The sequence below is a fragment of the Lissotriton helveticus genome, chromosome 7 (genome assembly GCF_964261635.1).
Source record: "Lissotriton helveticus chromosome 7, aLisHel1.1, whole genome shotgun sequence".
NCBI lineage: Eukaryota > Metazoa > Chordata > Amphibia > Caudata > Salamandridae > Lissotriton > Lissotriton helveticus.
The window spans coordinates 1,659,280,384-1,659,295,107 of record NC_136068.1 but is presented as its reverse complement, the minus strand read 5'-3'; the positions used below and the strand labels follow the sequence as shown (position 1 = coordinate 1,659,295,107).

General features: G+C 47.7%; 1 protein-coding gene across 7 annotated transcripts in view; it reads right to left on the bottom strand.

The window, feature by feature from the left end:
* Nucleotides 1–14,724, bottom strand: part of LOC144770644 (B-cell receptor CD22-like) — a 681,379-nt gene that overhangs the window by 91,985 nt on the left and 574,670 nt on the right. For all 7 annotated transcript variants that reach the window (XM_078655344.1, XM_078655346.1, XM_078655342.1 and 4 more), the window contains one exon: nt 4,722–4,991. In XM_078655344.1, coding sequence (XP_078511470.1) covers nt 4,722–4,991 — 270 coding nt within the window. The remainder of the gene's footprint in view (nt 1–4,721; nt 4,992–14,724) is intronic.

Sequence of the window (14,724 nt, the reverse complement as noted above, 5' to 3'; positions counted from 1 at the left end):
CTCAATAGGGGATTAAGAACAGAGGGCTGCGGAGCACTCTGCCAGAAGATTCGGTGACCCAATCGGGGTTTTGGGGAAGTTGAAGTGCTGGTGAAGCACTTTGCTGGTGAATGTTGTAACCCTATCGGGGTTTTGGCTGATTCCTTGCAGAGAGGGAGTAGTGCAGGCGTTGCAACCGAACTGCGGGTGCTGGTCTTAACCTTTGGTGGTCCGGTCCTGTTCCAAATTCTGGGGTTTCCTGTCCTGATTTCTGAACTGCACCTGCTGGCACTGCAACCTTTGGGGTTCTTCTGTCCTTTCCAACTGACCCGAGGCCAGGGTTGGTCTTCATACCATTCTAGGTAAATATAAAATCTGTGTGGGTAATTGTCAATATAATTTGCGTCCTTTTCTCTACCCTCCCTAAATGTGCTAAACTTTGATTGCATATGTTCCTTTTCTTACCCTCTCTTTGATAAATGATAAACTCGTGTTTTGCTATTAAATAGCGTGTTCCATTTTTCTTACCCTCCTTGTAGCTGAATGCCAATGTTTTCATGATTGCGTAAATGTACCCTCCCTTTAAAGTAATTACACGTGGTTATTTGATTAATAGTGTGTTCCAATTTTTACCTTCCCTATAGCTGTATGCTAAATTTTGGTTTCGTCGTTTCATATTGTGTTCCTTTTTTCCAACTGTTGATAATTGCGAGACCTGTTGGTTAGTATGTTCCTCTTCTTTACTTCCTTTAGTAAAGTGGTGAAATCTGTTTTTATAAATAGCATGTTCCCTGTTTTTACCTTCCCTTTATTTCAACTTGCTAAATGGTTGGCATAATATATCTTTTGCATAGTTATACACTGTTTCTAATATCGTTTATTGACAATCTAATTACTTTCAATCTGTGGCTCATGACTTTTGATGATGATTAGATAAAGAGTTTAAACCTACCCTGAGTGTGTGGTTATTATATGAGTGCAAATGTTATTGAATATTGACTGCCTTCTTTACAACTAACTCCATGTGGTCATAGGCACCAGTGACGAGGATTGGTAAGTCAATGGTATAGGAATCAGTGGAACAAAATAGACTGGTAGTAGAGTGTGGGTTACCTGATTTAGTAAATGTAGAAAATTGAATTATGGGCCCAGGTGAGTATTGGTAAATTTATAGTCGGGTGACCTGCGATCTCTATCAGAACAAATAGTGTAAAAGCACTTCCTGCATTGTTCTTTGTGCAGCCAGCAGTTTTCAGGCAACAATAAAAATTTCAAAATACCTCTGGTGAGTAATTTCCTTCTGGAGATACATTTTTGTCCAGTGGCAGTTTTGAACATGCAGATTATAGACCAGAGAACGAGTGAACAAAGTAGCGCTAAATAAAAATGAAATGCAGGTCTCATAGTGGCTATGGAGTGATGAAGGGCTCTGTTGAAGGGTGGCAGCAAGGGAATCCATGCAGAAGGAAGTATTTGGAGGGTGCCCAAAAAGGTTATTGCACAAGGAGCCACCAGTTCTAAAGCAGGCTCTAAAGATCACACTGCTTTGGGTTTCGGCATCCTGACCTTTGATCATGCTACATGGGCACATGTGAGCCAACTTTGGTCCTCAGCACTTTTGTTTTAAAAAGTAAGATCCTTAGATGCTGAGCTCAGTTCATTACAGAGCGCCCAAGCTACCTGAGCCTCCCAAATGTCTCGATTCATTGGGAGGTATGTTTCACAAGCTACATTGAGCATTTGGGCGTTTCTAGTATCTACCTGTTGAACGCTATGGATTCCAGACAGGTGGCGTAGACAAGTCGTAAAACCAGCCATACACATGATGGTAATTTCAAAAAGGGGGTGGTGATGGACAGAGTATCTGAGTTAATCAGAACACTCTTACCCAGTCAACAGATCAGGGCTTGATCCATCACCGTTTTTTTTTAACTCACTGCACCATCCCAGTTTAGAACCTGGCTATATGCAAATTAGTCTGTCCCTGGCCCAGTGCATCATGGGAACAGGGCAGACCAAACTACCAAGCCAATTCTTCACTGGAAAGGAAACAAGCTTCCGGGGACCGGTTTCTGGCATTACAGCCGTCTTCGGCCCGGCTTGCTTGAACCCTGATGGTGCAATGAGCAAGGGACTCATGTCTGAGCATACCCTTCCACACTCATGGTGGCCAAAATATTTTCAAAAAGGGGGTGGTGATGGACAGAGTATCTGAGTTAATCAGAACACTCTTACCCAGTCAACAGATCAGGGCTTGATCCATCACCGTTTTTTTTAGCTCACTGCACCATCCCAGTTTAGAACCTGGCTATATGCAAATTAGTCTGTCCCTGGCCCAGTGCATCATGGGAACAGGGCAGACCAAACTACCAAGCCAATTCTTCACTGGAAAGGAAACAAGCTTCCGGGGACCGGTTTGTGGCATTACAGCCGTCTTCGGCCCGGCTTGCTTGAATCCTGATGGTGCAATGAGCAAGGGACTCATGTCTGAGCATACCCTTCCACACTCATGGTGGCCAAAATAATTTCAAAAAGGGGGTGGTGATGGACAGAGTATCTGAGTTAATCAGAACACTCTTACCCAGTCAACAGATCAGGGCTTGATCCATCACCGTTTTTTTTAGCTCACTGCACCATCCCAGTTTAGAACCTGGCTATATGCAAATTAGTCTGTCCCTGGCCCAGTGCATCATGGGAACAGGGCAGACCAAACTACCAAGCCAATTCTTCACTGGAAAGGAAACAAGCTTCCGGGGACCGGTTTCTGGCATTACAGCCGTCTTCGGCCCGGCTTGCTTGAATCCTGATGGTGCAATGAGCAAGGGACTCATGTCTGAGCATACCCTTCCACACTCATGGTGGCCAAAATAATTTCAAAAAGGGGGTGGTGATGGACAGAGTATCTGAGTTAATCAGAACACTCTTACCCAGTCAACAGATCAGGGCGTGATCCATCACCGTTTTTTTTAATAGCGTGGAAGGGTATGCTCAGATGTGAGTCCCTTGCTCACTGCACCATCAGGATTCAAGCAAGCCGGGCCGATGACGGCTGTAATGCCAGAAACCGGTCCCCGGAAGCTTGTTTCCTTTCCAGTAAAGAATTGGCTTGGTAGTTTGGTCTGCCCTGTTCCCATGATGCACTGGGCCAGGGACAGACTAATTTGCATGTAGCCAGGTTCTGAACTGGGATGGTGCAGTGAGCTAAAAAACGGTGATGGATCAAGCCCTGATCTTTTGACTGGGTATGAGTGTTCTGCTTAATTCAGATGCTCTGTCCATCACCACCCCCTTTTCTGAATCGTTTTGGCCACCACAAGCGTGGAAGGGTATGCTCAGATGTGAGTCCCTTGCTCACTGCACCATCAGGATTCAAGCAAGCCGGGCCGAAGACGGCTGTAATGCCAGAAACCGGTCCCCGGAAGCTTGTTTCCTTTCCAGTAAAGAATTGGCTTGGTAGTTTGGTCTGCCCTGTTCCCATGATGCACTGGGCCAGGGACAGACTAATTTGCATGTAGCCAGGTTCTGAACTGGGATGGTGCAGTGAGCTAAAAAACGGTGATGGATCAAGCCCTGATCTTTTGACTGGGTATGAGTGTTCTGCTTAATTCAGATGCTCTGTCCATCTTCACCCCCTTTTCTGAATCATACACATGATGGTGGTTTCCACATAAAATGTTAACAGAGGTTCCCAATCAAAAATGAGGCTGACTAATTGCTGTGATGTCAGTTCATGTCCACATAATAATTAGGGGCCATTTCCAAGTACTTGATGCATAACAAGGCATGTATACCCTATTTCCGTTTTTTTTTTCATGTGCTTCCATTTTTCGCACAGATTTTTTTTTGGGAGCTTCTTGAATTCCTTGCCGGGAGCACTTGCTTGTTTCCTTCCTGATGTCTGGAGGAGTTTGGTGACTTGCTGTTATTATACAATCCACACTTCATATTTAACCAGGAGCTGCAGATTCCTTAGGAGGTTTTTTCCATTTTGTGAATTTCTCTTCTGACTGTAACCCACTTCATGGGGACTACCTAAAGGTGTTTTTCTGCACAGGATGGATCCAGAGCTATGTTGAAAAATTGTCAATGGCTCTTTAGCATTTTCAACTTGAAGAGACTACCCATCGCTTTTCCTGGCAAACTCGTCATGTATAATTTGTTTTAACTTAAATGGACCCTTGGGATTTTGAGGACCATTTATTTATTGTTGATTGAAAATCAATTTGAATTTCCTGCACTAACTGACACATCCGCTTCCTTTCACCAAGTGCACATTGATATACGCTCCTCATGCAGCATGAAATTATACTGTGCACCAATGGCATACATGATCATCAGCTTGCCTTGCTTCTGCTTCCAAGTACACTTTTAACCCCATCATGACCTTTCTACACACCCAATATTACCCTAAACCCTCACTTTGTGGCTGAGCAGGGCCGCTTAAGTAACACTACTCCATCAGCATAATCAATTCCATCAGTCATATCAAAGTCATTGTCACATTCGAATATCCTTGCATCTCCATTCCCAACAACACAAACTTTTCAAACCTCATTCAATGATGCTGCAGCTATGCTACAACACGTTAGGGTTCTTGTCGTCTTGTTCACAGATGCTCAAAACACTCAAGTCTATCTGACCTCATACATTACATATTATAGAGTGATCAGATTAACTCTGGCCTACTGGGATTAATGCAAGGGGTGTATAAACGTTTTATGTATATACTTCAATATACTCACATTCAACGTTGACTTTGATGGTGATTTGTGGAGACGAGGAATTGCCAACCGTGTTGTGAGCCTCGCATTGATAGTCTCCAGAATCATCAGGCATAACATTCTCAATTATGAGATCCTTTTCTGACCGATTCTGTAACTGAATTCCATTCTTGAACCAGACGTAATGATCCACTGCTGGATTACTGCTGCTTGTATTACATTTCAACTGCATCATTTCTCTTTCCTGTAGATTTGTTTTTGTAGTATAAATGTGTGTCCCTTTTGGAGAATCTGTGGAATTAAAAAATATTTATTTAAAGTCCAGCCATACAACCACCTTCATTTCTAGCTCTAAATCGATGTGGGGGTTCCATATTTGGAGAGGGCATATTTGGCTGTATCTTGGTATATTTGCTCTTGATATCTCAAGAAATAAGGTAAATGATACTGTTTGTCATAAATAGTTTAATTGACTATGGCACTTATGAAATAAGCATTCAGGTCTAACCACTCCCTCAAGACACAAACAGCTATGCCGTGGCTCAACCTTCCAATATACCCACTAGCAGGAAGTGTAGCCTGCCTAGTCATTCACGTTTTCACAGGGTATGGATCCCATTGTTGTAGCCCACAATATTTGGAAACTGAGGCCCAACTTTAACTTTTCAGACTACCCAGCCTCCTACCGAATTCCAGCTTTCAAGGGCTCAGCCTTGACTAGAAGACCTACTGAATGTCTGTCTGTAGATAAATACTTCCAATTAACACTCATTTTCCATTATTGCCTCTGCCCCATGAAACAAAGAATCTCTCATCTTCTTGTTTCTTTGCACCTCTCTTTTCATACTACCACCTTTGCCACAATAAAAGGATCTCAACTCTACATATTGCACTCAATCTCCACATCAGAAATTCTTTACACTCTAAAAGCACACATTCTCACCCAAATCATCTTGATCTGCATGAATAAGTCCAAGACTCAAATAATTGTACTACCCACTCCACATTCTCTACTTTCCAAACATATTTGAAACATAAACATGAACTTTAATTTAAGAATCTCCATCAGCCAAGCAAACTGAAAAGGGCATATTATGTGCTTAGATCTACAGATTTACAGAACTATCCACAAACCATCACATTTTCCTTGGAACCCGAGTTCATTCCCCCTCTTCCGTCTGCTAAATTCACAATTTTCTCATTTCCTGCTCCTCTGCCTTGAAAGTAAAATCTTTGAAGGACTCAACATGTTTCAGTGTATTTTACTGAATTCCATCTCCTTCATGTAAACGCTATTTTCAACTTTCACCTAAGCCGCCTCTAAACTGAACCAAGCTACGGTCCATCCTTAAAATAAAAAGAGTCACAACTAAAGCCTCAATCCACAACTTCACCACTTTGAACCACAAATTAGGAAGCCACTGCAACTTTTCACAAGCATTCTCACTGATCTTATCCAGAAACTCAACCAATAAGTTATATCTGGCCAATCTGTTTGAAAACCGTTAAAAGTAATTCCTCAATCCAAAATGCATGCGATGGACTAGCCCAGATGCTTTCAAGTCTGGTTCTTAACCGCCATCTTCACATACTGGAATAGCTACATTCACCTAACTGACTGCCTAACTCACTAGATGTAGCCTATTGGACTGGGCAGTGGGAGGAAGAAGGGTGGACAGTCTTCCTTTGCATGGCTGAGGCCCTTTTGACTCCATATATGATCACTCAGTAGCCTTCAGCACAGATTATTTCAGCATATCCCGGACAAATCTTATGTGATTTTCAATTTACCACACTCCCAGTTCAGTGTCGACCTGTGGAAGCAAACCAAAGGTTTTATTCTTGTAATTTTTCTCTTTTCATTTTGTCCTTGGCTGCATCAACTTTGAGTTCAGATTACAAATTTCCACGGATAACACCTTAATCATTATCGGCTTCCCATTATTCTTTGCTATTAAGCACATGCGTGCACTACAGATTTCCCTCAGATTTTGGATTGCTCTCAGCGCCCTTAAACTTAACAGTGCAAATTTAGTAATTCTACCTTTACAGTAGCTAATTACTCACAATCTATTTTTCTCAATGGTGCCAGAATGCCCTTGCCATCAGCCAGGAACCTCTTAGTTTACAATTATTCCCACGGGAAAACCACATTAATAGCTGCTTGATTCATCTCTAAAAATATAAGTATGATCGTCCCTCTGGGTAAAACAAATCCCTAATCATGAATCACTGTGACCATAAAGGAGGATTTTTACTAACATAGTTTACTCTCAAGCCTATAGCTGTACTCCTTTAATCCTCTAAAAAAGTACTGCGTTTGACCTTTCAAAATGCCCTCATCCTGCTCCATGCGGCCCTTATATCCAAATATTCTCACCAGGTAGGCTGGATATATACACAAAAGAGAAACGTCTTCAAATTTCTATTTCTAGTACTTGATGCATCGTCTGACCTGTTAATTGATTAACAAGACAAGGATCTAGTTGCCCTTATTCAAGAGAATGCACTGTATGTCGAAGGAAGAAAGGATAACAAAAACAACAAAAAGTGGATAGAATAGGAAATAAGTTCATATTTAAAAAAAAAGAAATACTAAAGAAATGTTAAAAATGTAATGCAATAAAATGGATAGAAACTTTCAAAAACTGAATGACAATTGCATTTTAGCATTCCAAAACATATACTCAAACAATCCAAGTACACATACATGGGTGAACCAGTTAAAATGTTCACATACGCTCTGAGGAAGAAGTAAAATGTGCTCATGTATGATAAACATTGGAACGTTTTAGGAAACTGTTGTTATATTATTAAAATATTGCTTACCACATGCAATAATGTTCAATGTTACCCCGCAAGTTATATATCTAAATCTGTTTCTTTTTAAAACACAACTTACTACGGGGACATTTTTACCATAGAGAGCTACTGGGTGAGAAAATGTGTATACTTAATTTGCATTTTTGCTGTAAGGTGGTTATTTTGAAGAGACTTCAGGAAATTCTAAGAAGCCTATGTATTAATTCCTTACGTCTGCCACTTTGTCCCTAGCACTCCAGCAACTCTGCTACATGCCCACAGCAATATTATTAGAGAAGCAGGTCTTCACTTGCTAGGCTCGATGGTGGACCCCGTTCTGAAGCCGATCACCTGCAGGCCAACTCCACAGACCCAGAGGATCTCCAGGGGATCTCCTCCTGATCTCCTTGTGATCTATGCCAGCTTTGCCTATTTGCCTTCGGATCATGGGCAGATGATTGCCTTACTGGATTTGCCCTGTGCTGCTGGTGACTGCTGATACCCATGAGCAGGGGATCATGCTGAAGTTCACATGATTATCTTGATGCTTCTTGCCATGGGTCTTTCCTACGCTTAGCTATATCAATGCGCTGATCCACCCCTGGTATATGGGATTGCTTTACTCGTGGGACCTCCAGCTCCTACCGAGCCCCTCCTGTCTAGACAGCAATATGTCAGGTTGCTGGTAGCACTGCCAGAAGAGCACTGAGGCTCATTTACTAGTCCTAGGCCAAAGATCAGTTCCCATGTTATGTTGTGTGTGTGGTGAGTGTCTTTGTCAGTTGGACATTGTTGCTGTTTCATTATGGCATACCCTCACCCGGACTTTGGTAATTGGAGTATGGGCAACCATTTTTCCTTCCCCATATCGACCTTCCTGAGCACATCGAGCCCCCTCAACATGCATAGATAACAAAATAGGACTACCCAGCCAAGTATTACATAGAAACTGAAATAGGTCCTCACTCATCCCTCTTCTAAAGGGGCAGACATCTTGGAATGAGTTCCCTCCAGTAGGGTCCTACATTTTCTCTCCTCCTTATCACCCTAGCACCTCACTACCCAGTGACCTCATCATGGATCTATCATATACAAATGCACTGTACTGCCTATCATCTCCTGCCAGACACAACCCACTCAAAATCATCTATCCACCAAACCTAACTAATAATGTGCCAAAACATCTTAAACACTAACTGCTCAAATTAGACACAGTTTCGTCCTAGACTCCTACTTCTGCTGCACTAGGGGATTGCTAATCTGCCATCTAATATTTTTTGCCAACCGTCATGCTCAATGGCCGAAAGCCTTATCGTTTGTACTCAATATCAATTACAGCAAGAAGATTCTGTATGGCTTCAAACGTACTAGCACCCTTTTATCTGTGCACAGTGCTGAAACCACCATCATCATTTACAATAACAGCACTGTACTCATCCAATCCTCCAATTACATTCTGGAGCGGTCTGGCTATCTCTTCTTCCACATTAAAGATTAGATAGGCAAAGACTGCTGCTGGTGACTGCTGATACCCATGAGCCTAGCCCTAGCCCCTTATCGCTGCTACCATCTACCACCATTCAAAACGATCAACACCCTCATCTACTCCTTCCCCTACCACATTTCACAACTCTTCTACCCACTCTCCCGCTCATGGCGTCTCTACTACCCACACTGCTCCCTCCCCTCTCGAGAGTTTCAACCCAAACCCAAGTCGCCACATCATCACAGTACAAAATATTGCCTCTTCAGCAAATAATGTTGACACCGTCACAAATCAACATCTCTCTATCAACTCCTCTCCCCAATCTATAAGCAAATTGCTTCTCCTTTCTGACCTCATGAATGACAAGAACAACACATTTCTTGATCTAGTATCTCACACTGGGAAGGCATTCACAACCTCTACCATTTACAATTACACCACCTCCTCGGACAAGACCCCTCAATAAAAGTGCACTCCTTAGACAGGATTTAAACAGGATTCACTACCATTCTTCCAATGCACAAACCCTCTTCCCAGCAATCAGCCAAACCATGCAGCATTGCACGGTGATTGACCAAAATCCATCCCTGTGTCCCATGGCTGCCCCAAACTGCTAGTACCTCCCACACACCCCAAACCCATTCAACTATATCCCCCAAATCAACTCAATATTCCCCCTCTCTGGTCAAGGCTCACCGACCTAAAAGCAGAAATACATCTGATGGTGACAGGCATTCAGATCCTACTTCATATTACCTCTAAACTAGAGCATAAGGGGGCGTGGCCAAGTTGGCGGCCTGAGAGGACGTCTGTTCGAGTGGCTCCTCGTCCTGGACCCCCTTGGCGCCCTTTAAATAGCTTTTCGAGCCCCTCAATTACTCCAGACTTTACCCTGCTGTGATGGGGTGTCTGGCAGCCGATCCAGCGGGGCCGGGCTCCCGTTCATAGACCTACGGGGACTGCCATTTCCCGCGCGGAGCTCACCCGGACTAAAGAAGGAGAACATGGTGGCCGGCCCTGCCTGGTGACCGCGGCCGACCTGGCCTTTCACAGTTCAGCGGGTGCCTGCGCCATATCGAGCCACCTGCTGCCACCGCCTGTGGGCCAGAGGCGCGGAGGAGTGCCGACGGCACCTGGTGCGGGCCGAGGCCAGCGAGGTGCCCGGCATTGGCGATTAGAGGAGCCGGCGGGGTGGAACTGAATCGAGGCCCGGGATTCGGGCCTAGCGCCGCGCCCGGTGGAGTGAGGCACCGGCGCTCCGCCTGGCGGAGCTGCAGCTGAGCCACGAACCGAGCACCCAGCGGGTGGAGACGGACGAGCTGTGTCACCTTGGGTGGCCCCGGAGGTGTGGAGCGAAGCGTTGGGCCTGAGAGGGCAGAGGCAGAGTTCGGGGGGCACAACTCGAGCCCCCGGCATGAGGCCTAGCGAGGCCTACCTGGCGAGCTGCTCCCGCACCTGAGAAGATCGGCGGTGAGGGTTGCAGTGAGCCTGGGGAGCAGAAGCACGGGCGCCTGCACATCCCAACACTGGGGGCCCGCACTGGAGAGCAGTGGTCGGGGGAGCCGGTGCCAGCGACAAACTACCCAGCGTGTCTAGGGGGCGGCCATCGAGAAAGTGCGAAAGGAGCGTCGTGGAGGGGCCACGTGGCTGGGGCCCGGGGCGCAGGGGAGCCACAGTGCTGACTGTACATCCAGACAGGGGCCTAGGCTGGTCACAGTGCCCCACAGAACTCTACCCATTCCCCCATCGAGGCCTTTGAGGTGACGCCTATCCGGGCCTTGGTCTGCGCTGGAAGCCTGCCCCGGGATAGCCTGTTTTTCACCAGAGCACCTGGAGTTCCACGTGGGTCTGCTTTTACCGGAGTGCCCGCTACTCGTGCGGTCTGAGCTGCGTGGCACTCGAGGATCATGGCGATCACAAATCGCAGGGGCGGCCACACCATAACCGACATGTTAGTCAAAGGCACCCCTAAGGGAGAGAAGAGCCCTGCGCCGCCGGTGCCAGCTGAGGAGCCCCCTGGGCAGGAAGACGGTGGGGCCCCCATCACCAAAGCTTTCCTGGAGTCCCTGTTCAACTCCTTGAGGGAGGACTTTCAAACCCTCAAGCAAGATATGGCAGGAGAGCACCGAGAACTGCGTCGTGATGTTGACGGTCTTGGGGAGCGTGTGGCGGCAATGGAAGATGCAGATCACACTAGGAGCGAGGAAGTTGAATTCCTACAACAAGAGATCATCCCTCTCCATGAGCAACAGACCGATCTACAGGCGCACGCCAAGGATCTCGAGAATCGTTCCCGACGCAATAACATACGGGTCCGAGGCGTGCCATCCAAATCAGAGGGAGACAACATCAACTACCTGCAGCAGTTGTTCCGGGAGATCCTAGGGGAGCCCGAAGACTTCGAGATCTGTATAGACAGGGCACACAGAGTGGGCCTGGCGTGCCGGGCACCTGCCCCCCCTCCTGACATATTGGCCTTCCTACCTGACTACCCCCTAAAGAGCGCATTCTGAGGGTGGCGCGCCAAAAGCAACACCTCAAATTCCAGGGCCACTCCGTGGGGTTATTCCAGGACCTTTCAGCAATTACTTTACAAAAGCGGAAGGCCTTTAAGGTGGCCACAACCTTCCTACGGGACAATGGGATCCCTTACTCCTGGGGCCACCCCTTTAGACTCCTCTTTAAATGGAAGGGAGCCCTCCACCAGCTCCGGTCCCTGCGAGCGACGTGTGGTTTGCTGGGCATTGATCACGAGGAAGGTACAGGGGAGGAGGGGACCTCTACGCAGCCATCACAGACGAGACCCTCCCATTCTTCCAGAGATGGATGGCAACGAGTGGGACGCCAATGCTCACCCAGAAGCAGCCTTAAGCCAGACCCAACGACCATGGCGCAGGAACAGGCAGGAGCGATACAGGAAGTCTCCAAGGACACAACAGCTTGGACTTGATGCAGCAAGTGTGGGGGGATTTTTTGCAATGCCATCGCATGGGGTTGGGGGGGGGCAACAGGGTCGCCACTACCACACACTCCCTCATCTTTACCTTCTACAGGCCTGAATTGATTGTGACTGGTCTGAGACTATGGTTTGCAATTTGGGACTTCAAGTTGGGGTTGGGGAGGGGAGGGAGCGGGGGGGTCGGGTTGGGGTTGGGGGGGTGACTCTTAACCGACTTGAAACACCTACCTACATGAGGAGCTTTCTGGTCGGGAGGGGTGTGGGAAGGGGGAGGGGGATGGTGGGTTATTGGGGGGCGGGACGGTTGGAGGGGGTTTTTGTTCTTTGGGGGGGGCACCCCCTTGTCCACTTTCTTTTCTGTTTTCTTCACCACAACCTGCGCAGCGCTCAGATGCCCCTTTTGACCAACAATGACACCCTCCAGACTTAAAAGCCTCTCCCTTAATGTGAGAGGACTCAACAACCCTATCAAGCGCCGAGCAGTGCTATCCCTCTTAGAGCACTCTACAGCTGATCTCTGCCTCTTACAGGAGACACACTTACTGCCCAAAGACCAACACCGACTTAAGTCTCGGGCCTTCCCCACGCAGCTCTTCTCGTCCTCACCCAAGAAAGTGGCAGGGGTGGCAATTTTGGTGTCCAAATCTTTCACAGGCCAAATCCTTCAGAAGGAAGCGGAGATAAGGGGGAGATTGTTGGTACACCACTTCCTAATAGCAGGGCAGACCATACTAGTAGGCTCGATATACGCACCTAATGAGGGGCAGGAATCCTTTCTCCACAAAGCCTTAGTAGCCGCCACGGCCAACACCGAACAACATTTACTGCTGGGGGGTGACCTTAACTTGGTATTCCATAACACGGCAAACGCTCCTGCCAACGGTCAGGCCAGGTAGGATCCCTCTCCAAAGCTGGACACGCACACCTCCTTGATTTGGGTCTCATTGACCTGTGGAGGTACTTCCACCTACACAACACTGCTTACACCTACCACTCAGGGGCCCACAAATCATACGCTAGACTCGATTACTTCCTATCCACCTCCCCACTGGTACCTCGAGCTCGGGAAGTTGACATCCTGCCAGCCTCCTTATCTGATCACTCTCCAGTGGTGGCTACCTTCCTTTTTCCAGCTGCGCCGACCCCGCAACGACACTGGCATCTTAGGGAAGCCCTTCTCCAGACCCCTTCGATAGTGGACCGGATTAAATCTGCCATCACACATTTTTTGACCCACAATGGTAACACTGACACTTCTAGGGCCACACAATGGGCTACACTTAAAGCTGTCTTGCGAGGCGAATTTATCTCCATTGCCTCAGCCAACAACGAAAAACGAGTGCAGAAACAGGCCAAAATCGTGCAGCGTGTAGCAGAGCTGAAACAAATGCACCAATGCACAGGGGCAGCGCCGGCGTGGCGCCAACTCTGCGCAGAACGGAAGATGTTGGCCACTCTAGATCAAGACACAGCGGAATATGCGGCCCTTCGCCTCCGACAGGCTTATTACAGTAGGGGGGACCGGTGCGGGCGACTGCTGGCGAGCAAGCTGCGTGAGCAGCACCAGAGGCGGGGGGTACAGGCCATCAGGACAAGTCGTGGAGATCTGGTGGTAGATGGGGCCGCAATAGCGGCGACCTTCGGGGAGTTTTACGCCAGCGACATGCTTGACCTGCAGGCCGGTCACGACTATTTGCAGGGAGCGCGCCTTCTGTCCCTTAACTCTGCCTAGGCAGATTTCCTAGACAGGCCCATTGGTCTGGAGGAGGTGGTGTTGGCGATCTCCCGCCTAAAGTTGGGGAAATCCCCGGGCCCGGACGGGTACCCGGCGATCTTTTACAAAATGTTCTGTTGCGGGATCTTTTTAACTCCTTTGCCCAGCCTGGTGTGATTCCGGCAGATCTTCTGGAAGCGGCAATCTCGGTCATACTGAAACCGGGCCGGGATCTCACTCGCTGCGGTTCATATAGGCCGATCTCTCTTTTAAATCTTGATTTCAAACTGCACACAGGCATTCTGGCAAGCAGATTGGCACCTTATATGCAACAATTAGTGGAGCCCGGCCAAGCCGGCTTCATACCCCAGCGACAGACCAGCGACAACAGCGACAACACTAGGCGGGTCCTCCACCTCATTGAAGCAGCGTCGTGGACGCGACCAGACTGCATGCTCCTCACGATGCTGAAAAGGCTTTCTGTAGGGTGCACTGGCCCTACCTGGAACAGGCATTACATCATTTTGGCCTTGGGGAGGTTCTCTGCACCCGTATGTTGAATTGCTATAGACAGCCTACTGCCACGGTGCGCGTCAACGGGCTCACCTCCCCTCGCTTTCCGATTGAAAGGGGGACCAGACAGGGATGCCCCCTCTCCCCTATCCTTTTCGCCCTTTACATGGAGCCGCTGGCGCAACGGAACAGGCAACATGCTCTTATCAAGGGCATTCCATTTGGAGGGGACACACACAAGATCAGTCTATATGCGGATGATATATTACTCTCCCTCACCGAGCCGATTCAATCGCTCCGCGCACTTTTTATTGAACTCCAAAGTTTTGCTCTGGCCTCCGGGTTCAAAATTAACGCCGATAAATCAGTGGCCCTCAATATATCACTGTCACCGAGACGCTAGCCGAGGTACAAGGCGAACACGATGTGCAGTGGTCTGGCACCACAGTCCATTACCTGGGAGTCCTCCCGGGCCCTACCATCCCCGCCACCGCTGTGGCGTACTATGCAAGCTTCGCTCACGACTTCGCAAAGAACTCCGGAGGTGGAA